The sequence below is a fragment of the Triticum dicoccoides genome, chromosome 4B (genome assembly GCF_002162155.2).
Source record: "Triticum dicoccoides isolate Atlit2015 ecotype Zavitan chromosome 4B, WEW_v2.0, whole genome shotgun sequence".
In the NCBI taxonomy this organism is placed as follows: domain Eukaryota; kingdom Viridiplantae; phylum Streptophyta; class Magnoliopsida; order Poales; family Poaceae; genus Triticum; species Triticum dicoccoides.
In genome coordinates this window covers 609,975,155-609,989,917 of record NC_041387.1, presented here as the reverse complement: position 1 = coordinate 609,989,917, position 14,763 = coordinate 609,975,155, and the positions used below count along the sequence as shown (strand labels likewise).

The 14,763-nt window shown below is 39.8% G+C and overlaps 1 protein-coding gene and 1 long non-coding RNA gene across 3 annotated transcripts in view; one reads left to right on the top strand and one right to left on the bottom strand.

Annotated features, from left to right (window-relative positions):
- LOC119291742 (protein PIR-like) overlaps positions 1-11,205 on the bottom strand; it is an 18,566-nt gene extending 7,361 nt beyond the window's left edge. Inside the window, exons 1-17 of one of the 2 annotated variants that reach the window (XM_037570551.1) lie at positions 11,057-11,205; positions 10,263-10,335; positions 9,945-10,009; positions 8,993-9,070; positions 7,989-8,108; positions 7,545-7,615; positions 7,004-7,096; positions 6,150-6,219; positions 5,883-5,947; positions 5,223-5,418; positions 4,954-5,105; positions 4,592-4,685; positions 4,064-4,279; positions 3,153-3,364; positions 2,732-2,879; positions 857-1,025; positions 513-589 (exon numbers count right to left, since the gene is read on the bottom strand). In XM_037570551.1, the coding sequence (XP_037426448.1) occupies positions 513-589; positions 857-1,025; positions 2,732-2,879; positions 3,153-3,364; positions 4,064-4,279; positions 4,592-4,685; positions 4,954-5,105; positions 5,223-5,418; positions 5,883-5,947; positions 6,150-6,219; positions 7,004-7,096; positions 7,545-7,615; positions 7,989-8,108; positions 8,993-9,070; positions 9,945-10,009; positions 10,263-10,335; positions 11,057-11,110 (1,953 nt within the window). In that variant the 5' untranslated portion in view covers positions 11,111-11,205. Of the gene's footprint in view, positions 1-512; positions 590-856; positions 1,026-2,731; positions 2,880-3,152; positions 3,365-4,063; positions 4,280-4,591; positions 4,686-4,953; positions 5,106-5,222; positions 5,419-5,882; positions 5,948-6,149; positions 6,220-7,003; positions 7,097-7,544; positions 7,616-7,988; positions 8,109-8,992; positions 9,071-9,944; positions 10,010-10,262; positions 10,336-11,056 lie in introns of those variants that run through there. The other variant, XM_037570552.1, reaches the window with a different exon arrangement.
- Positions 11,206-13,040: 1,835 nt separating this feature from the next.
- LOC119294010 lies at positions 13,041-14,386 on the top strand. The gene is made up of 4 exons (XR_005143295.1): positions 13,041-13,205; positions 13,296-13,539; positions 13,652-13,781; positions 13,938-14,386. It is a non-coding gene; the product is annotated as an uncharacterized LOC119294010 (long non-coding RNA).
- Positions 14,387-14,763: the final 377 nt, after the last annotated feature.

Below are 14,763 nucleotides of genomic sequence, written 5' to 3'. Positions count from 1 at the left end.
TGCAGGTATATTACTATTCAATCCTGTAATTTGTACTCCCTCCGTTCCATAATTCTTGTCGTCGTTTTAGTTCAATTTGAACTAAAACCATGACAAAAATTATGGAACGGAGGGAGAAGAATTTATGAACAAAGATCAATGCATTGCTACCTCCTTTGTAATGAATCTTATATGTGTGATCTCAAATAACATAGTTACAAACATATCATACGATATCCTACATTAAGTGTCCTCGACTCTTTGCATATGTTGAGTATTCACCATGCTTCTACAAGTTACATATGTCCAAATTAAATTAGAATTCTGGTCATGAAGCAAACATAACTTGCAGAACTAATTTGGGTGTAAACAATAAAAAAGAAACAAAAAGGAATGATAAACTTGCCACTTAAAGAGATTTGATGTGGCAATCCTAACACCAGGATACTTCAAAGCTATATCTAAATTCTCATTAATAGTTGGTATCATCTTGAATTTCGTTATACTTCACAAAGAAATGTGAAATGCTGCACCTGGATAACACGGGAAGATTCCAGGTAGAACTCTCGGAACCAAAGAAACCCAAGATCAGTTAGTGTACCAATTGTTGCTGCATGTGTCCACAAAAGTTGACGGTTAATTACATTATCCAAAGGAAAATAAAGTTGAAAGCACTAAATATAAACTATCCAAATTAAGATTGGTACTCTTTAATAATAGAACGAATTAGAATAAAATGAATGCATTTCCTCATGAGTACAACATAAATGATTAAAAATATATTAGGTATTGAGCGAAGAAATGCACATACAGCAGCAACTGCATGCATATGAGAATTGTTAATTTGTTATTCCTTATTTTGAGACTGCAGAGGTACCTGTAAAGTCCAAAATATGCAAGAAAAAACTAAGCTTGTAGAAAAACGTCTCTAGCTGTTTAAGATCTTCCACAGGTATTCCGGAGCTACTATTCCCAAATAGCCCTCCAGGTTTTCTCAGATTACCACCAGATACAAGCTCACAGATGAGAAATTGCAAACAATGAATCTGTATAAAGTTTGATAGCAGAAGTAGAAGTTAGAAATCAAATGCCAGAGTTAACAAAATATTCTTAACTAGAAAACATAATAAAAATACGATTTACAGCAAGATGTAAAATAGAAAATTAAAGGCCTACATATAACATTTTATATTTGTTTTAATGGGGTTCTAATCAATTCCCATTCCATGTACTTGGAAATTGCACATCAGAATCATCAGAAACAGAAGTATAAAAATGTACAGAACCAACCATTTATATATAACTTTTGTGTTAGTGCAAAATCAAATATGCATAGTTTTACAGTGAAGTGAAGAGAGCTTTACAAAATAAAAATCATCTTTCAAAAAGACTCAGTCAACTCTAGATGTTCTAAAGAAGCTCTTAAATTAAGGGGGTGTTTGGTTCAGAAGTCCTAGGACTTTTTCTAGTCTCAGGGACTAATCAAAAAAGACTCTCCAGTAGAGTCTTTTTCTAGTCCCTGTAGAAAAAGTCCCTCCCGTTTGGTTCCTAGGGACTTTTTCTAGTCCCTGGGACTAAAAAGTCCCTGAACCAAACACCCCCTAAATATGCAATCCTCTATCAGCTTTAGATATTCACAAGAACCATTAGAACAGTGCTTGCTAACTCCACATGTTGCCTAGAAATGATTTGAGATTTGTGAGGTGATGATAAGTGATACATGAACATACATTTCAACTATGATTCTGGCCCTTTACCTCCTTATGAGAACAGTATGCTGCAATAGCAGAAAAAAGACTAGCATGTGTAACCAGAATACTCGAAGTTCCATTGAACTGGTTAGAAAAAACAGCACCCCGGTGACTCAGTCAGTAGATTTGGTGTTATTACATTATTATTGTTGAAGTGTATATGTGGATTGCCTAGCCATTTCCGTCAGTTCGGACTTCTGGTTGCGTTGGCTAGTGCATGAAGCTTAACATGGTATCAGAGCCTAAGGTCTTGAGTTCAAGTCCTGACCTTTGCAATTTATCCAAAAATTGCAGCTGGCCCCTTCTGTGTCCACGTATAGGCCTCTTGAGCCATACCTCTGAGTCTATTCGCGTGTTGACTTCCCGCGTCACATGTGAGAGGGGGTGTTGAAGTGTATATGTGGATTGCCTAGCCATTTCCAGCAGTTCGGGCTTTTGGTTGTGCTGGCTAGTGCATGAAGCTTAACAATTATAGCCTTCAATAGTTTCGCCATTTTATACTAATGAAAATGAGTAGAATAATGTTGTTCAATAAAATCAATACCACCTAGCCACCTGCCATTTCCAGCAGTTCGGGCTTTTGGTTGTGCTGGCTAGTGCATGAAGCTTAACAATTATAGCCTTCAATAGTTTCGCCATTTTATACTAATGAAAATGAGTAGAATAATGTTGTTCAATAAAATCAATACCACCTAGCCACCTATAATTACAAACTTCAAATCTGGGATTGTTTGAATTTGAGCTGCTGGAGTCACATGTTAGAAACCACAGAACATTGAATAGGCTGTATTTAGTCATGTCCTTAAACTGTTTCAGATATGGTAGATGCTCAAAATACGCTGCTATATATGATAATGCAGCTTAAGTGCTAGGTCGTTAGCCTGTTGAATGAGAATTTAAACCATTTAGCCTTTATTACTGTAAACGAAGGTTGTGCAGGGGCTAAGCAGCACATACAATTAACAAATAATTGCTTTTTACATTTAAAACGCTTGTAAAACCTGTGCAGCTGTTGGTGCAACTGGTCTCGGATAAAATGTGCTTTGCCTCATTTCCTCAGTTTCTTGGTGTAGCAAATGCTGCTCTGGATCTGCCTTGCTTGTGTTGGCCATCCAATCTGCGGAGAGGGTTCGCATATCAGAGAGAATCCTGAAAGAATAGCAAAGAAAAATGAACAAAACATTATAAAGTTCCCCCTTAATGTATTGTCACGTTTCAGAAAGAATGATTTCACAAAAATAAACATAGATGACAAAGACAACATCACATTGAGAAAATGTGTCAATCTCAAACTGAATAAATTACTATGTGTTGCCAGCGACATAGCGGGCGATACGCCAACCCATAAGATACTATTGGAGCTATGGAGGGTAAATCTCAATATAAAGTAAATAAAAGGATGGCTGAGGCAGAACAAATTACCGAGAAAGGTCCTTCTTCTTCCGAAATGTTGTACGAAGCATTGTATCTAGTTTATCCTGTACAAAATCCTGGACCTCCATATGAATTGTTTCCCACAAAGCTTCAGACACCAAGGTGTCACAATGTTGCATCATCAATCCAATACTCTTTATGTAACCGATTAATTCAAGCAGGGCCCTTCTTTCTTCTGCAGTATAGTTCCAGCGTACTACCTGCATGCAAGTTGCAAAATAGTCACTAAATTTAAGTCATGAACACGAAAAAATTCAAATGTCTTACGGCTTATGAAATACAGAGATCAGTTTACAAACACGGATAGCAAAAGATTCCCGCTAATATTATCTGTTTGAGAGAGACCACAACAGTTAATAGCCACCCTAAGGCTGAGAAGACAGAACGTAGCACATGCTCAGAAACACTTAATCAGTTAGTTTCAGAATGACAAAGTGGGAGAGGAAACATTTGCAGGCCCACATGTCTCAAGCTCAATTAAAATGCACAGGCAAGTCAAGGGTTCAGGGCTAGGGGCTCATGCACATAGCTGCATCATGACCAATTTTGTCAGCATTTACAGGATGAAAGCGGTGAATAGATGAAAACTGTTGTCTGCACTAGAACATGCATCTTCAAATTACTAAGCCCAGTTAAATGAAATTAAGCACTGAAGACATTTAGGATGTTCTGTTTGAAATGCATTCAGGATGTTAAAAGAGCTGGACAAAGTGGATACACAAGATAGAACAGCACTCAGTCAAGTACATCATTCACAAGGTGAGTCAACTTTTTCCAACATGGCCACTTCCATGCCCCTCAATTAAATGATAATAATGCAATGGAGTGTTGTATATTGCATACACAAACAAGAAGAAAATGGATGCTACAAATACTTCTTGCGAAGCTAAAAGGTAGACCTTTTCGTAGTCAAAAAATGTCGCTGAGTCTTGATGAGAATCTGACATGGGTGGCTCTTTGCAAGGGCGTGAAAATTTCCAAGCACACTGTTCCCAGATCCTGCCAGTCCATCGACTAAGAAGCTGAAAGCCTTCCACAACAGTATCATACATGTTCCCCTTAATATCTCTAGACCAGTCATTATCTGCACCATCTGATGACTTCAATGTTATCATCTGAAAGTACAGTACAGGTCAATATCAATGCAGCTCACAGCCCACCAAATTAAAATATGCTTCATTAGCTGAGAGAAATTAAATCACTTTTCCAAAAAAAATGCTAATTTAAATCTCCAGAAATAAACACATGTGCTGCATCAATTTAAGCTCAATGAGTAGAATTAGCAGAAACGATTTGAGACAATGTTTGTGGCAATGATTACTATTTTCATCAAGGGCGGTGGTGCACAGGTAGTGACAATTCATGAGGTATCATTTCCGTACTGGAATATATACCTTGCTGGTAACTCAAAATGATAATAACATCACCTGGTTCATTGCAGAGGCGAAACGTATAGAGAAGTCATCATGCTCAGCTCTTATAGTTCCCATGTGGTTCAGAATCAGGTAATGCCTCTGATAAGTGGTTCAGTTCAGGAATTTAAAGCACAATACTACTTGCCATATGTAAATATATAGAGCTCAATTTTTAACCATTTTATATAGCTCGTTAATTCATGATGTTTATCATCCCCAAAAAAAAAACAGTTTGATTTGATATCATTCTTTAAGTGGAATATTGATTTGCTTAGACAATAGTCACATCTGTTTGGGTAGTAGCCAACATTTGTTGAATCCTCCACCTGCCCCGTCAACAAAAACATGATTAGAAGACTTTGCAGAAAGGATATTCCTGTAGCTCGCGAGGAGGAATTTCATGGGGAGCTGGAAGAGTGAGAAGACGAATTTGACTGGAGAAATTTTGAAAATATGATGACAATTCCTTCAACATTGCAGCTGGGGATAAATGCAGATCTGGAAATGCCGGAATAACTGGATCATTCTGCAAAATAGATACGAACAATAGTAAATAAATGGTAAATATAAACTAAATAGCGCGGATAGATAAATTAAACTTTTTCAAAAAAAAAAAGGGTTAACTAGAAGATGATAATCATACCTTAAAAATATTGAGAAGACGGTTTATCTTGACTCTCTTATAGAGTGACTCGCTCTCTTTCTCCGATGAGGTTGCTAGAACAACCAAAACTGGGAGAACACGAAGTAGGGTGTGACGCTCAGGGAAAAGAAGAGCAAAGTCTAATTCCAATGACTCTACACAGAATACTATAAGGACCTGTAGAATGTCCTCAACACTATTCTTTGAGTCAAGGGAATCGTAACTGTCATGGACAAAGAAGATAAAAGCAACACGCAAGAACAGTATTTGTAGTAGGTACATAATAATAAGCAGATTTAGAAGCCATCTAAAATTGTACATGACAATCAACAGTTTACTGCAACTGTTCAAAAGTGACGGACAGCAACAGAAAATTGTTCAAGTACATGATTTATAAACAACGACGTCAAATGCAGAACTGTGTCCCTACAATCCTCTAACAAAGGTGTCATATCTTCCCTCAGTCAGATTCCATAGATTTTTTGAATGGGCAGACTTACTTTTTCCTATGGATCAAAAATCTTTGTACTATGGGCAGCGAAATTCTTGTGGTGATCTAGTAGATGTATCAAAGATAATATATATTTTGAACGTGCATTATTTTCCTACTGCTGAGCATACATATGTATGTCTAAGAAAGAAAGCAGGATAGTAGGATACGTATTTGTCCGAAACATCTCAGCATGCAAATTTAACAAGATGGCCCATCTGGTGCTCAGAAAAATCTGCTAGCAAAAATCAAATTAAATGCATGGTTACCATTATAGATATTATGTCAAACAACTCAATGGGAGGTATTGGCCTCAGAGTCCATTCCTTTAACGAAAAGTGGAAGAGTGTCCATTCTCAAAAAAATGTTATAATATTATGCAGAAATAACCATGATCATGGTGACTTAGATTTTCAATGATATGACAAATCAGCAACCTGAAGATCGTCCAGCTCTTCTCTCATAGTGTCGGTGTCCTGCCACTGGGTGCTTACTTGAGTAAATGTTCTGCATTAAAGTGTAAGGACTAATAAATTTAAATTGTCAGAGCATGTATGTGGACCAAGCCTAACATGGATGCACCTTCAAAGTCATAAATCATAGCAAAAAAACATTTCCGATAAAACATTCAATTTCTGCAAATATTGATACGTGTTTATGCTCTTATAGGTAGGTAGCAAAGTAGTTTAATCTTTAAATAGTAAATTGGCCATGGTAGGCTGATCCTAAGTAACTAACGCAGATACTAATAAATGGTTTCTTTTTAATCAGCAACTACAGCATGCACCAAACTATGTTGAGAGTAGAATCATAAATTCGTGATATGCTAATATATATATGGGAACAGTAACTGCAGCCTGTTGGAAGTTGCAAGAGTTACTCAGTTACACTCGCCACTCAAAGCAAGCAGTCCCAACCATTCGTGCAATTTGCTCACTATTCTTCAGTAGGTTAGTAGAACTCCCTTAGAATCGAATGAGTATTTGATCTCTAAACTAGCGAATACATACCTTCCTTAAAGCATACATGCAAAACACGGAAAAGTTAGCATGTAATTACTTATTGGAAGCATGTAGCGAATAACTAACTGAAGGTGAATGTGGACTACAGCTATCCATAATTCATTGCTGCTAGTTACCCTATGTGCATATGTCCCTACCAAAATGAGAGTTTTGTTCACAGCTGTTGAATAGTGAGAAAATCAATTGGCATCAACCAATTTTACTTCATCAACTCACTTCATTTTGTGGTACGTGGTCTGGGAATTAAAAGTCAAAGCATGACCATATACCTCTTGTACCATGAAAAATCATTAGGTATACTTGCTTTTGCATTCTTAAGATGATCGAGCTGTAGTAGGACATCAAGCAATTTCAGCATAGACCTGCATTAAAATCAAAATAAAACCATAAACCAGATCCTCAATGGAAAAAACATGGACTTAACAATGCTACTTTAAGAAATAGATTAACAAAATTAGGTTAAGCTTGGAAGCTCTATTTCCCCTCTACAGGCTGAGGAATTAATCAGAAGTCAAAACATACACCGATTCTTCTGTTACCAGAATGACGAAATAGATCCCATTTATAGCAGCACAGTTGTAGCATTGAAATATCTATGTCCATGTCTGCTAACCTATAAGTGAATGCTTTTCCTCTCGTTTAGATGTATTGTTTCGTGCTGGCAATTAGAACCAGCTAGATTTACTATTTCAAGTAGTAAACAAAAGTCCAGTTGATATTTTAATTTGTGAAATTGTAATCATAGACATCATATTATTTCTCTAAGTGGAAAGAAAGCTTAAGAACAGACACCAGGGCAAAAGAACAAACCAAAAATGAGTGACTGTGGGTCCATTGACCAGTCTCTCGGGCCTAGAAAACCTCTGCATATCAGCTGCCAGCTGCACGAGATAACAAAATGCTGTTAAAACCTGCAATGATGCTGAAATATTTCTGAAGGTCTTGCACTGCTGGCAAATGCTAAACATTACTACGGTACGACAAGAAAAATGGCGACGATCACACAGGTCCAAACCCTAGTTGGTTGGTAGCTAAAGATGACAGGACACATGTCCTAATGTAAAACATCATATGTACTTCAATTTCAAGAAAGTTTCAGGGGTTGTCGGACAGGTTTTACTCAATTTTGCATTAACAATACCATGTAAGAATCTTTGGTGAAAAAGTAGCCATCAGTGCCATATGGAAGCAGGTATTCTATAAGAGACAAGTATGACGAAGGAACTAAATTACTAGACACAATGGGGGTCCTACCTTTGAAGCAGCAGATGCTTGCCACCTCTGAATTTCACGTAAACGACTCATTTCCAAGTCAAGAACTTGATATGTTTCTAGGTACAAATCTGCCTGGCTATGCTTCATTGAATCTGGCAGCTGCATTCAGTGTTCAACAGTCCATGATACCCAGTCAAGACTACAGTAGAGAATTATGTGCTTCATGGTGAAGAATGTATACAGCACTAAGAGAACTATGCTCTATAAACCATCTTATATCAACATTAGAGAAAAGACTCAATGCACAAGTAACAGATAAGCTAATCAAAAAGTGAGAAAGGACAAAACATATTGAAGAGAAGCTTTCCCAAAGACCAATAGTCGATAGCTGATGTCACTAGCCTTAACTTCTTTATCTACTTGAAAGCTGATGAGAGTACAGCTTTCTTGAAGGAAGTGTCCGTGCCTATGATATTTTTATCGATACTGGAACTCAGAGCGTAGGAGGGAGAGTCGATTTATGGATGGAACCAAATGTGCAGTATTTACAGGGGAAAAAAAGTCTTCATTTATTGGGAAAGAATCAATATTTTGGCGTAGCAGCCTCCCTTTGGGAGGCCAAAGGGAGGCCCGCGCGGAAGGCTATTAGCTCAGTGGTAGATATTTGGCTTCAGAATCCACAAGATGAAACTTCAGAAAACTAATCAGCTCAAATCAGAGCCAAGTGCAGTGAGGATGCAGTTCAATCAACATAATAACTAACAGAAGTTTGCACATATCTTGATTGCCCATCATGGAAAGTGGAAAAAAGGGAGTAACTATGTGCTAGCAGATTAAATTTACAAATTACTGACAGAACTATCAGTGATTCAAAGAAGAAACATTAGTTATATACGTTGTCAATAACATTGTAGAATTACCAGTGATTTTAATATTCATATGTTGTGGAATTGGAAGAGAAAAGAATAATGCAAAACTTCTTTTGAGACAGCAATATTTTTTAGATGGAAATAAATGGATGGACAGAGTAAGGAGAAGTTAACCTGAGGTAGCGCCTTAACACAGCTGCGGTATGTGTACAGCAAAGAAGCCATTTCCTTTCCCTCTTGAATCAGAGTATTCTGCAGTTCATGTTCATCCACAAGACAGTGAAAGAGAGAAAGTAAGTAAGCATTTTCCAGTTAAGGCAACATGAAGAAACGTATTTACAATAAGAAGATAGATAGGAGAAGGAACAAAAGAGGGGAAATGGGATTAAAATAAACTGAGCTACAATAATACCAAAATATGCAATCCTTTCCAGATCCATTTTGCTCCTTGAAACTACAAGTTTTTTTTCTCATGATTTATATTACATTAAGGGTACATTCTGCTAAACCATTACTACAACGGTTGCTAGGACTAAGTACAGAGCTGAGAAAGTGCAGTTATTATTAGGAACAAAAGAAAGTGCAGTTATTGTTCATAATAGTGGTAATAGAGAAGATAGTGATTGAGGACTTGTGGTGATATACTGTTGATCAGTATAGTGGTGAGAAAATAGCAGGTAAATGGAAAGTTGACAGTAGTCATGATGAGACAAAGGTAGATAGTATATACCTATGATGAATCAAGTATGATTATGGTGCCATGAAAAAAATAGTATTTATGCACATGTTTGGGTGCACGTCCATGTAAAGAGGGGATGTTTTGGCTAGGCAGCAAGAGTATAGAATTAAATGAATGAGATTGCTTCTTAAGTTAACAGTTTATACTTCATATAGACCAGTAGCGGTACATATATCAGTTATTCAGATGCACCTCACCTAAATGCAAGAATTTCCCCCAATAAATGGAACTAAATAGTTATGGATCAAAAGATGGCATAGTTATTAGTTATTCGCAGGGACGTCACTTGAAGAAAAAATATTGGCAACCAAAAGGGAACAAATATATATTGATCAGGAAGAGAAGATCATGCACAATGCAACAGCAAAGAAACTAGCAGTTACATACCAGCTGGTTGATTGCTTTTGTATCTTCCCCTAATGATAGACGATAAGCAGCAACATCACTGTACTCTGAACATAAACATGCAGTTTTCTATTACAATACTCAATTTAACATTAATTGAAATACTGGAATTTTTTGTTGGATAGTTCAACGATTCTTTGAGAGCAGGAAAACATGAAAAATTAATCACAAGGCATGCAACGGGATGGGTAGATTCATGTCTTGTGGATGTGGCTGTGAGTGGCATCAGCACCACAGTCGTGCATAACAAAGTACTTGAAAGCATCAATGAGATGAAAGCCATTTATCACGTTCGCATACCGATAGGACTATTAGTTGCATATCTTTCACTTGACAGGAGCACGGCTAATCCCTGCACATCTGGCTGCTCGTCCTGAAATTCAAAACATAACTATTTAATAGAAACTCAGGGTCAAGCAGAGCAGGGTAAACATTACTACACAAGAGATCATAATTGATTACACAAGGATCTGAAGTTTGCACCCTGCAACAACACATTCCTACCAATGTAAAGTGAATAGCCACATTGGCAGACTGCCTAACCTAAGTCAAACATGGCTATACAGAGTCCACAACAGCCTTCCAATATAACCATTCAAACTGAACTTCTACATATCACAATTCAAGCCATTGCAAACCCGCGAAGTACGAAAACAATGGAACTGACACTAGATTACCTTAACCTGGGAACTAGGCTGACAATGAGCTCGATAAGAGCAATAGTTGACAACTGACTCACATGTAAAGCAGCTCAAATAGCAGTCACTTCATCCAACATTTGAACTACATAGAACTGGAAGGAAACTCAACCTAGCCAAAATTAAAGGGCACCTAACCGCAGACCAGCACTCGACTACAGTTGAGCTGTGGCAGCAAAGCACGCCTCTACACTCCTCTAGTGGGGTCCAACTGAAGCAGCAGGACAGCCAGCACTGAGGCTACCACCGTCAAATTCGCAGCGCCGGAAGCGGAAAGCCCCTACAGAGCACCGCATTTCCCCGCGCAGCGCTTCTGCTGACCCGGGCCCGAGGAGCAGATCGGGCGCCAGCTGGGAACGGGGGACGGGGGGGAGCGGACCTGGACGGGGGTTTTACCTCGAGGGAGAAGGTGGAGAGGGCGGCGATGGCCTCCTCGACGGGGATGGCCATGGCGCCGCGTCGCCGGCGGATGCGGGCGCGGGCGGGGCGTCTGGGGGGAGGGGTGCGCGGCCGTGGGCCGGAGTGGGTGGGAGCGAGGTGGCGAAGGAGTGGGAGGGGAGAGGAGATGCACCACCAACTCGTGTCGTACCGTGGGCTGAGCTGTGACGACCGACGACGTACGCCGTGGGTGGGGACGGACGGTGGAGTAAAGAGGGGTGAACGGAGAGAGAAGGCGTGGAGTGTACTCGAAGTGAAAGTGGAGAGAGAGGACGACGGCACGGCGTTCGTCCGTTACGACGAGTTACCGAGTGAACGAACGAAATGATTCTACCGCGTCGTGGACCCGCGGTCCATCCAGTCCGGTGGAGCTGACTGGGCTGTCGCTACTTCGAGCCCAGTTATGCGGGAACCCACCACCAAGGTAGCCCAGCCAGATGGAAAACCCTATTCGCCACTCGCTGCTGCGAACTGTCAGGCGTTCGCACAGGGGCAACCATGCGAGCGTCGCGACATGGGCCGGCCCCCCTTCCAACTTTACAGCGGTCAACGGTTTTGGGAACCTTCTAGACGGTTCCCTGGACCGGGTTTTTTCATGTGATGTTTCTTTTCTGGTTATTCCGAGTTTCATTCGGTTTTTGCTTTCATTTTTTCTTTTTCCTGCTTCTTTTTTCTGGTTCTCCTTTTCTTTTCTTTTCTTTTCTTTTCACTTTTACTTTTTGTTTTATTTTTTTCACTTTTTTTATTTTTCGAAAGATGTTCAGAAATTAAAAAACGTTCGTGTTTTCCAAAATTTGTCCCAAATATAAACAAATATATATTATTAAAATTTTGTTCATAAATGTAAAAAATGTTCAAAATTGAAAAAACTTTAGAAATTCAAAAATTGGTCTCTTATTTCCAAAAAAAGTTCGAAATTTTCAAAAAGTTTAAAATTTCAACAACCGTTTAACATTTGAGAAAATGTTCACATATTTACAAAAAATCACAAATTCAAAAAATGTGCAGCAATTTCCAAAAAAATATTCTTGTTTGAAAATTTGTTCATAAATTCGAAAACTGTTTAGTAATTTCAAATATTGTTCTTGTTTTCTAAGTTTGTTCATGTTTTTAAAATTGGTTCAGAACTTCAAAATGTTTATGGGGAATTTTGAAAAATGTTTGCATTTTACGAAAAATTGTTCGTATGTCAGAAAATGTTTGTCTTTTCAAACTTAGTTCGTTGTTTTGAAAAACTGTTCGGAATTTCCAAAAATCTTTGCGGTTTTACAAAATATGTATGAATAGTTTAAAATTTTGTTCCCATTTCCTTTCTTCATAAAACTGTATGTGTTTTTCATAATATTTTTAAATAATTTAGAAATTTATAAGGTACACAAACAAGGTACTTCTTAAACATTTTGTGATATGGCCATGTCTGCTCTTATTACTATTGATGCTCAAGATGATGCACGAGCTGATGATCGAGATCACATAGATAAGAACGCTCAATACCCACACATGCATGCGTTTGGATCCATTGGGCATAGGCCCGTTGAGTTTAACCATGGCTTAAGCCAAGCTACGTTTGTGACCCATAAGAAGGAAAGGATTAAACTACTTTTGTATTTCTTATCCAGATCAACAAGCCTGCAACATCAGGAGTCTCATGCGAGTTTGCTACTAGAAGATAAGAAGGAGATACGCGAGATAGGCGATTTGGCGGACGGGCTCGCGTGCACACGTTATGTGGCATGTAGGTATAGGTCGGCCAGGTGCGGGCGCCAGGCGTCGGTGTGCGTGGGGCCAATACAAGAAACGAGCGGGCCCAGCTATTGAACGACGGCGTCGTAACGACGTCGTTGACGGTGGCGATGTGTACCACTGGTACATGACATCGGCGTGGACATGTGCCGCCACGGGATCAAACGGAAATATGCGTGGAGTAAAAAAAAGGAAAAAAAATATACTGGGTTGCATCGGATCTTTCCAGAGTCTTCGGGGGTCGCCCACGAGCCTGCGCACGTTCTCTTCGGGTTGAGATTTCTCCGAGGACGCGGAAATCAGCCATCGAAGCGGCGCTGAGGATGGTGAATGGATTCGACTTCTTTTCAGATCTAGTGGACTGGTGAGTCGCCCACTTTATCTTGGTTCGTTGATTTTCCATGCCCTCCACGCATGTCATTACATCGGGTGCTGATTTCTGTTTCCGTCACAGATTCCTTTTGCCGTCCGCGAGTGGGGAATCCGGGAAACGGGGCGGGGGTGCACTGCCATAGTTCCGTGGATGTCCGAGGGAGGGTGGGGACGGCGGCGAGTAGCTCTTTCTGAGAATTTTGGCCTGCCGTGGTGTCGCCTGTCCAAGATATGAATGGGCTGCCGGACAGCGGCAGCGCGTCAGTTCAAGACTCTGGCCAGTTGATGGGAAAAGACGACCCAGAAGCACCAGGATGAACTCCAAGGTCAGTTTTCCCGACGGCAATGCATACATAGTTTCTGCGTATTGTAGGGGTGTCGGCCGATCTGCCTTGGGTTTGCATAAGAACGACATGATGATTTGGTGTTTTAATGTAGAGTTGTACCCTCTGACAGCCGCCGTGCGTGGGGAGGGTATGCTTGTTGGAGAAGACTTTCAGACTTCAGAGGGTTCATGGAGCAAAAGAGAGCCATGTTCCTGAAGTTGGTGCTTCATTCGACTCTTCAGGTGAGGCATATGATTTGTACAACCTCTGTACTTGTGGGAAATTGAATTTGGTATCTGGTACAGAAATAGCAGATTATCGCAAAAAATATTTTGTGAACCGGATGCAGTAGCATGTGTTTCCTAACTGTCAATAGTTGTTCCTTATGACTAATGTAGGGGAAATGAAAGAAGATTCGGCTGCTGCGAACAAACGACAACAGCTGGTACATATTTCAGGGTGCAGATGATGATGAAGGGGGCTGTGTGGGAAGATTAGTCTTACAATGCAGATGATGATATGGGGAAGACAATGGAGGGTTTTGCTGAGCTGCGCAGTCTATCGGTTGTCCATCAGTACATGAAGCTACTTCATGACGGGGTCGCAAGCAAAAACTATGAAGAATGAAGGATTTCGTCTCGGTCAATCACTTACATGCACAACCTGTACAAGCATGCACTAGAGCTTGTTCGGCTAGGAGATGCAAACCCCTGCGTATGAGAAGCATGGTTTTCAATTTCAGTTTCAACAAAATTTCAGCACCAACTGAAATCACTGAAATTCAGTTATGTCAGTTTGCATTTCAGCCAAAAGGCCGAAATATTCATTTGAATTTAATTAAATATTTGAAATTTTCAAAAAATATTTTGAAAAATATTTGATTTCCTGTGTACTACTGAATTTGCTGAAATATTTTGACCGAAACATAATATTTCAGTGTCCACTGAAATTAATGAAATCCAATGAATTTCAATGAAATCTCACTGAAAGTGAAAACCATGATGAGAAGGCCTGGAAATATTAAAATGGGGATGTAGACTCTTCATCGCTGGCTGCTACAAGGGGCGGCTTGGGCCTGGAGGACCTGCTTGGCAGCTCTGGAAGGGGCTGCTAAAGTAGTTCTTGGTGGCATTGGTGGGGGGGGGGCGGAGGGCGTGATGCCGAGGGCACCGGCATCGCTCATTTTTCAGGCCGGGTGTGATAAGCCTCCATGTGATGAGAGGT